General features: G+C 43.1%; 1 protein-coding gene across 1 annotated transcript; it reads left to right on the forward strand.

The window, feature by feature from the left end:
• Positions 1–359: 359 nt before the first annotated feature.
• anks1ab (ankyrin repeat and sterile alpha motif domain containing 1Ab) lies at positions 360–7,923 on the forward strand. Its single transcript, XM_030777224.1, has 11 exons — positions 360–566; positions 1,613–1,711; positions 2,282–2,428; positions 2,730–2,837; positions 2,950–3,180; positions 3,400–3,537; positions 3,913–3,984; positions 4,189–4,272; positions 4,735–4,872; positions 5,170–5,349; positions 7,804–7,923. The coding sequence occupies exons 1-11, from the start codon at positions 360–362 to the stop codon at positions 7,921–7,923; spliced, it is 1,524 nt and encodes a 507-aa protein (XP_030633084.1).
• Positions 7,924–8,881: the final 958 nt, after the last annotated feature.

Here is an 8,881-nt window from a genome sequence, read left to right on the forward strand (position 1 = left end):
TGAATTGAGATAGGTTTGAAGGAGCTGTGAGTGAGGTTTGTGTGTGTGTATGTGGTTATTTAAAGATTATCATTTTGTTGAGGGACAATGCTGGATCGTCCCAGTCCAAAAGAGTTGGTGACCACCAGTCAAAAGTACTACCTGTCATTCTCTACCTCTATGCTCCTCAGACAGTACCCGTTACACTGAAGCTAGTGAGGGTGCCCCTGGAGCAAGTACAACTACGTTTGTAGTTTGTGTCTGTCTATCTGTGTGTGTGTTGAGTTGCCGGGCCATCGTGTGCCCAGCCCACGGCCTGGACGCTGTCTCCTCACCCGTCCTGTTGCTGCTGCTGCTGCCCTGGGCTAAGTTGGCCCAAGATGATGTGGCAGTGCCACGTCTCGGCCTCCGAGTGCCGCTGCTACCGGCTCAACGGCTTCTCTTTGCTCAAACGCCTCCCTCTGTCGGCAGATGGGGCCTGCGGGCGTGTCCTGGAGCAGCCTGTGGGAGAATGGCTGGAACACGTTGGGTTGCCCCAGTACGAGAGCAAGCTGCTGCTCAATGGCTTTGATGACCTACGCTTCATGGTAAGTGAGTTGTTCCAGAGTGATCTTCCGAAACCTGGTTTTGTCCTTTATGGTACAGCTCAAAGTCTTGAGTCTTGACAGTTGCTGAATTCGTCCCCCTTTAGACCAGGTCAGATTTCTTAGTATATCTATATGTCAGTGAAAGTTTTCTTAGTTATACCAAGCCAAACTTATGGGCGTGTGTGGGTTAACGTCGAAATGCAAATATAGAGATGAGTCTGTATTTTTTTCAGGTGTTCTTTAATTGTTGTCTGACTCATTGTTTGAATTCATTTTTGGATGCAACAACTGCAATTGCATGTTGTTTCCATAGCATCTTGTTTCTGGATGATTAATGTATTTTCCTAGGAAAAAAAAAACTTTTTACAGCTGAGATAATTAAGTCTCTTGTACTTTATGAAAAAATATAAGACATTAATAAAACTACACTGTTCATGTGCTGAGAGCAGTTTTTTTTTTCTTTAAATAGCCATGGAAACTCATTTGTATTATATGGTTATAGTCTGAAGAATGCTCTCTCTCTCTCTCTCTCAAAATGGAGGAAAAAAGCCTTTTTATATTGGAATCAGGGGGTAAATTTGACGATTCTGGATGTGGCAGTTTATTTTATGGATATCCCCATTGTCTGAGAGAGATGCTAATGAAAGCTTCTCCTGTATGATTGCTTTTGAGAACTGCTTTGAATTTTCATAAGGCTAACATGACTTTGTCAGAGGCAATACACATAAACTGTTTAGCTAAAATATATTTAAGCCTAGACAAAAATATCAGAATGCCACAGAAACTACCGTTTGGACACACTAATGCTCAATTGTTTGACTACATTCACATATCTTTCAGTCTGTAACATATTAATCATTTTAATCGATAGTCAACGCTTTGAGGTGTCTCTTGCAAGTCCGTGTCCACTGACTGAGGAAAAAAGATTACTTTATGGGTTAAAGTGTTGTCATTCGCCATTATTGTTCTCATGAGCTTTGTAAAGAGAGCAGTGAAAATCCGAAGCTTTTGCATGGGCGTGCTTACATATATTTGCATTTATACAGGGAAGTAACGTCATGGAGGATGAAGACCTGCAAGAAATTGGAATCACAGACCCAGGCCACAGGAAGAAAATCCTTCATGCTGCACGTAACCTTCCAAAGGTAATGAGCTGTTTGCTCAGGTCTCCATTACCTTTGTTTTGCCTCATGGCCTCTGCTACGCTCTTTTCACCAAAAAAACAGAGGACTTTTCCAGGTGGCCATAACAGATCCATCCTCCACTAATCTGGTATCCTTAACCAACCAGTAGGAGTCATTATTGCAGGGATGGGGAGAGAATCCCCTAGCAGCCTCCTGCCTGTGAACACTATCATGCGAATGCTTGATAGTGACTTTACATGCACTCAAAAGCTCTTTTTCTTCTTAAGAACAATCAATCACGCAAACAAAAAGAGCCAAAGAAAAAGAAAGTAGTATAGTTTTGACAAAGTGCATAAAAATTACACCAACCCAGAACCCAGAATTTTCTCGTACAGTGTATACATAGTATTAAGACTGAGATTACACATTCAAATAGAATCTGAAACTTTGTAATAGTTTTGGAGCGATTGGAGAGTGGATTAAACATTAAACCCCTCAGCTCTTTGTGTGCTCTATATTTACTCAGCAGGAGCGTGAATGGGGTTGAATAGCAACTTCCTTTAAGGGATTTGTTTTGCTCTCTGTCTTCAGGTAAAAGCTCTGGGTTGTGATGGCAGCACCTCCTTGGCCTCTTGGCTGGACACGCTTGGCCTTCAGGAATACTTGCATAACTTCCTGTCTTGCGGGTACCGCACCCTGGACTGTGTAAAAAACCTGTGGGAGCTGGAGATGGTCAATGTGAGTCTGATCTAAAACTAAACTAACTAAAGACTCTTTGTAAAACTACCCGTGAAGACTATGAACAATTCTATAAACCTGGGTGTGTCACAAATAGAGTCCTTCTCCTGTTATCTCAGTTTGGATCGGAGGCTCAGAATGCTGGAAGTGCAAGGGAGTCTGGTTCTGTATTGGTATTGTATAGTGCTATTAGTACTTGTATATGTATTAGTAGTTGTGACGACCTGGATTTGTTAAAATCAGGAGGGACTGTAAAAGTACTATTAAGGTCAAATCCGCATTAATATCTTTTCATGCTTAGGTGCTGAAGATTGGGCTGCTTGGTCACAGGAAGAGGATCATTGCTTCTTTAGCTGAGCGGCCGTATGAGGAGGCTCCTACCAAGAACTCCCGTCTCTCCCAGTTCAAGGTGGTAGGACTGATAGTGTTGAGTTTGACCTCTGCACAGGGACAATGTGTGTTGAGACGTACATTGTCCTTCACATTTAGAGCTCATGTTTGTGTGTTTTTGTGTGTGTTAGATTCAAGACCTGTTATCTCAAACACCGTCGCCGCTCAGTTACATGGACCCTTCCACCAGTCGGTCCATGGACACGCTGCTCCCGTTGGGGGAGTATGGTAGGAGGAGCAGAGGAATGGACCAAGACTGCAGCGTGTCTCTGCGCTCCTACAGCGAAAGACCACGCTCACATGTGAGGGCCATGAACACCACAGATTACAACAGCCGCTCTCTGAGAAGCGAATGCAAAGTGGTTTCTTTCCTTTAAAGACTTTTCTAAGACAATTCAGTTATAGCTTTAAACCTGACAATTTGAACTTCACTTTCACCTCAGTTTTTGTAACCAATGTTCGGTCAAAGGAAGAGCATTAGTACTTCCTCTCTTGCTGAGCGGCAACAGCAAAAAAATGCTATTGTTAAGAAGGGGTAGCATCATAACTTGTACTGTGTTCTCATTTGTCTTTTCCTTAAGGACCGGCACACAGACCGACACAGAGAATCCCGACTAAACCTTAGGCCACCAAGTCACTCAGCAACCTATTGCACTGTCTCTAGTTGGCATCACCACCCAGAGAAGCTCATTTTAGAGTCCTGTTGTTATGAAGCCAGTGTATGTGTTGAACATCTCCATTAATATTAATAAATGTTAACATAATGCTAGACATTTCACATACATTTAAGCTCTCCTGGTTTTGCGTAGTCGAATCCTATTCATACTGAATGTATTTCATCAATACAATTTGGTTTTATAATTTATTTGACAGGTGCATGCACATCTATGTTAAAGGTTTCTCTGAATAGTTGAACAATACAGCTTTCAGGACTTTGGAAACTGTTGGCATATGGAAATCTATGTTATGGTGTTATTTTAGTATTTGAACAGTATAGTGCTGAAAAGTTTAATGGATGTGTTTGAGTATTTGAACAGTATATCTCTGAGGCCTTTAGGGACTGTTGTCTAACTGTCACTGGTTCATTTTTGCAGTACCTGGGATCTATGATCATCAAAGACCTGCGAGGTATAGAGTCTACACAAGAGGCCTGTGCTAGAATAAGGGTATACCCAAGCACATGACACTTTCCTGATTCCTATACTGACATTCCATTGACATGACTGACTGACTAGTTATTTATAGCTTTCTCATCATGTATCCAGTTCAGCTCTGTAAGAGATCCAGCAAATTGTCTTTCATTCAAGTTCCGTCCTTTGGTGACGACTCAATTATATCTCCCTCTCTCATCTTTTTGTGTTTTTTTTTAGAAATCAAAGGACCATCGAAAGGGCCCTGTTGTCATCCTGTCCATTACGTATAAAGGAGTGAAATTCATTGACGCTGCTACCAAGGTCAGAGAGAAGTGAATGACATGACCAAAGATGTTATATTTCCAGAAATTTCCTTAGATGAAGATCAGGAACGAAATGTTACAAAATGCAGTGTTTTCAAAATCTCTTGCAGAAAGATAATGATTTTGACTTGAGGTTTATGGTGAAATGTTAATTATATTAAATATATTAAGTATGTGAACAGTACAGAAAAGCCATATGGATTATTCATAAACACTAATAATAACTGCATGATCCCTATAGGAGCATTTACATGCAACAATTACCATTATCACTCAAACACGTAGCACACATTGTTATGTAGTAAGTGAATGATGTCATATCCCCCTCAAGTCATTTCTATGCTCTACATACCTTAAGAATTTACACATGATTAGATGCACTTAAAGGAGGGTATAAACACCATCTGTGGCCATGCCTTATCTCTTAAACACGTGCTTGTCACATTTTACCTTGTCACAGACGATAGTGGCTGAACACGAGATCCAGAACATTTCCTGTGCGGCACAGGATCCTGATGATCTCCGTACCTTCGCCTACATCACAAAGGACCTTATGTCCAGTCACCATATCTGTCACGTCTTCAGCACGGTGGAAGTGGTGAGAGAGAGAGATCTGTTTTCCCACACAGTCTTTAGCATGTATCACTGTGAGGTCTAATCAGAATAGGAAACCTGTATGGTGGCAGTAGGCTACCTATTGGGTAAGAGTTCTGACATCAGCTCAGAACTTCTATGCCCTTTAAGTAGCTACATTGCTAAAGCTAATAAGTTTACATTCAGTCACCAAATGAGCATTGCACACATCAGAAAACCCATCTGAAGAGAACCGTATGAATAAGGAGAAATGTCATAGTTGAATACTGAATCCGCCATCGTTATCCCTCCCTCCATGTAGACCCAGACCTATGAGATCATCCTGACTCTGGGACAGGCATTTGAAGTGGCCTATCAGATGGCTCTAAAAGCCCAGAGGGCTCGGCGCCACAGTACCTACACAGGGCCAGCATCGGAGGTCATAGAGACCAAATCCAGCAGGCCCAGCTCTCAGTCACGCAGCAGCATGCGAAGGTCCATGGTGAGTAACCGCTTTCAAACTCTGCCTCAAGCATTCACCACACTTGACCATGAACCCTGATGCAATCTAGCTTTTACACATACGCAGTGGAATCATTTGACTTGCATAATGACTGTGTTATCTGAGATAGCATTGAATTACAGCCCCATTTGTTTTCATTGAGTGTCTTACTACAGCGTTCTGTCACATATCTGCAACATGTTGCTGTTAGCTGTCAACATGGAAGCTCTGATAAGCATTAATAATACCTGCCATATCAAGGGTAAAACGCAGTTATTTAGCTTTTAATGACGTGTTTGAGTTGAACGACCCCCAGTGTCAGCTCATACGGTTAAAAATGCAGTTCCATGGAAAGCTTCTGACTCTCTTGTTATTCAAAAACAGCCTGTTCTTTTTCTTTTTGACAATAATGTCTGTTACTTGAGGGAGGGACCATTTCATTCCGAAACATGCTGATTAAAATGAGCGGCACAGCCAAGTCTGGCACCATAGCACAAATTCATCTGAGAGTATGTCGATTATGGTATGCTGCCCTTGTCAAATAAACTTGAACAATGAATGAAATAAGCTCAGTCAGCTGGTTTTCTTGGACCCACATAGTTTAATCTTGAGGCTGTATGCTTGGGCACGTTAATATTTTCTACTGACTTGCTGCCTAGCCACCTCCTGATATGTGACTCAAAATGGTGCCCAGAGGTACATATGGTCTTTGGTTAGGTTAGTCACGGCTGGTGTTTAATATCGGATATTTGTTATCAGCATTACCTTGTGAAGTTTCTAAGACTCCATAATTTTGGAGTAATAAAATACTTTTATGATTTCTTAGAGCTGATTCCCACCGATTGTCTGAGTTCAGTCACGTAGATATACAGTCAGGGTTCTAGCTTTGCATGAACACATAGTCACCATTGTGTTACATACGGTTCCCTGTTCACTGCACATTGGACAGTGAAGGTCCAATTTATTAACATTTAGCAACCCAACAAAAAATTACACACATATATCTGATACATGAGTTAAAATTTCCAATCTGAGATTTTAGGTCTGACTGTGCTAAGAAAAGTCAGTCACCATTTGCATAGTAGCAAAACTGACTGGCGAGACCAAGAGTTCTCAATCGGTTCCTCGGGACCCCCTCTTTGTTTTAGCCTTGTCGCTGTCATCGCTGATTGAGCTAATCAAGGACTTGATGATTAGTTGATCAGCGGAGTGTGTGTTAGTGCTGGGCGGACACAAAAAATATGCGGGGGTTCAGGAAGAGGGGGGTGAATGGGCCGAGGAACAGATTGAGAACTACTGGCTTCGACCACTGAGCAGAGGGATGTTTTTCTCTCTCTCTGTCTCTCCTTCCCTCTCAGCCAAGGTTTATGTTCTGTCTACTTAACCAGTCCTTGCCTGGCTATCTCTGTGTGCTTATGGTCTTGGTCCTCCTGTTTCCCAGGGTGCTCCTGTGCTAGAGTGCCGCTGCTGTCACTGTCACACGTGTTCTGCCCACCGCCCCTCCTTCCTCCCGCTGCCCTCTGTCAGCCCTGGAGTCCAGGTTCTGCTATCTTCTTTTTCTTTCTCTCTCTCTCTCTGCTGCCTTCTCTCACAATTCTCACATCCCCTCTTTCCATCCACATTTGTTCTCTGCCACTTTCTCTCCTCTGGCATGCGTTCAAGTTTACTAATTTCCTCTCCATTTTCTGGTCTTTTTTCGCCATTTATTTCTTTTATTACTCCTCTCGAACTTAAGCTAGTAATCATTGATTTCATCACAACACATACAGAGAAGGGCAGGCACTTCCATTTTAGGGTGCAGCACCATCTGGTCTACGGTGAATTAACGTCTTTAAAGTACAATTTACTACTCTGTTTTTATCATTATTGCCCATACAGACAGGTTGCCCTGGATACTGACTATTCTGGGTATGCTCACTTTCAAATTTATGGTGATGCTATGATGGTGAAGAGTTGTGCTGAACCTAAACAGACACTAGAACTTTGTGTCCTCATCCTGAAAAGGAGGGCAGGTGTTCTACAAGCCGGGAAATTTGACATTTTGTGTCTCACAGTTTCCAGGTTCATTTGTCTAGTAGCTGATAGACCAGTAAAGATTTTCATTGGTTCTGAAAAGTTAAATTCACATTGGGAAAACTGCTCTGTATTTTACCACCTTTTCAGTGGCTCAATAGGATGGCTGTGTCATTTAAGAGCTGTGTAATTTTGTGTTATTGCTTTATAAAAGGTTTTTTGGGGGGTATTTGAATGAAGGCCGACAGAAATCGCCAGCTTTTGTCAGTTTCTGTTGTCAGAAATGACCGGGGAGGGGGGTTTCACTCCTCCTACACACTTTCCATAACCCCGCGCATGTCTCCCTCACACGTGAAAGTGGGTGAGCGTGCCAAGTACACGCTAACGTTCTCTCGCGGTCTCATGCCCTGCTCTCGTCCCCCCTCCCCCCACCCCTGGCAGATGGACCCCGCAGAGCTGGAGGCCGATGTGCAGTCCACAGGCAGCACCAGCTGGCTCTTCGACCCAAGGGACTCCAGCAAGCACCACCGCAGCACCAAGTATGAAACCACCATATTCTGAAGCTCCGTCACATCCCTTTAGATCTCCCCGCTCAGTGATCAGCCTACCCCCCCCCCCCCCCCCCCCTCCACAGACAACCTGTCCGAACTCTCTCTCTCTCTCTCGTGCCCTGTGCCTTCTCACTGTGATTCATAGTGTCCCTCAGGGCCAGTGTCCTCCTTTTGCCCCTCCCCCCGACCGTTCCCTAGCTTGTACCGCCTCCTCTGAGAGCTAACTTCGCCCCCTTGCACTTTCTCACCCTCTCATTCTCTCTCTCTCTCTCCATATTGACCAATGCGCTGTTCAGATCGTTTAGACTTCCCACACAGCAGAACCTGAGTCCTGACTACCTTCTCCTGACTCCCTGAACGACTTCCATGTTCACTTCTGAATCGGACTGATTGAAAACCCCTTCCTCCCCCCTCCTTGTTTTTTTTGTGTTTTTTTTTTTGTTGTTGTTCTTTTTCTTCAATCGATGCTGAATGTTTCGGTCCTACCTTACAGATCAGCAGGTTGCTCTGTTAGGAGCATCTGAGCACAAAAAAAAAAGGACATTGTTGCATTTGATCTCAGACCGGCAGACATCTGTAGCTTTTTAACATTCCTTTGTCTTGAAAAATCATGCGGTTAAATGTGAAGAAGTGTGAACATTATCTACCTTAATGAAAAATATGCATACGTCGGCAAATTTTTGAAACGAAAACAGCAATATATTAACAGCAACCTTCTTAGAATAGTTTGGCATTGGTTACAATCGTACATGTGATGCATTGCTATATAACAATCATGTTCTCTTCTGTAGCACTAAAACCTCTCCTCTCTCCCCTGTGGTTTCTGGCTTTTCCTGTCTTTCCTTAGTACTGTCCTGGTTGTTTGCATTTCTTTCTCTCTCGTTCTTTTTTTTTCTGTGTTCTGTATTCTCATTTCACATCTGGTGCTTCCTCTGTCTTGCCAGGCGTCAACAGCTGTGAAGTGCTCT

This window comes from Chanos chanos, chromosome 6, assembly GCF_902362185.1.
Source record: "Chanos chanos chromosome 6, fChaCha1.1, whole genome shotgun sequence".
NCBI classification, from domain to species: Eukaryota; Metazoa; Chordata; class Actinopteri; order Gonorynchiformes; family Chanidae; genus Chanos; species Chanos chanos.

Coding starts and splice junctions, on each gene's coding strand:
- anks1ab (XM_030777224.1), top strand. CDS start 360: ATGATGTGGCAGTGCCACGTCTCGGCCTCCGAGTGCCGCTGCTACCGG. Junction 3,538..3,912: donor CCTGTTGTTATGAAGCCAGT/GTATGTGTTGAA, acceptor TCATTTTTGCAG/TACCTGGGATCTATGATCAT. Junction 4,273..4,734: donor TCATTGACGCTGCTACCAAG/GTCAGAGAGAAG, acceptor ACCTTGTCACAG/ACGATAGTGGCTGAACACGA.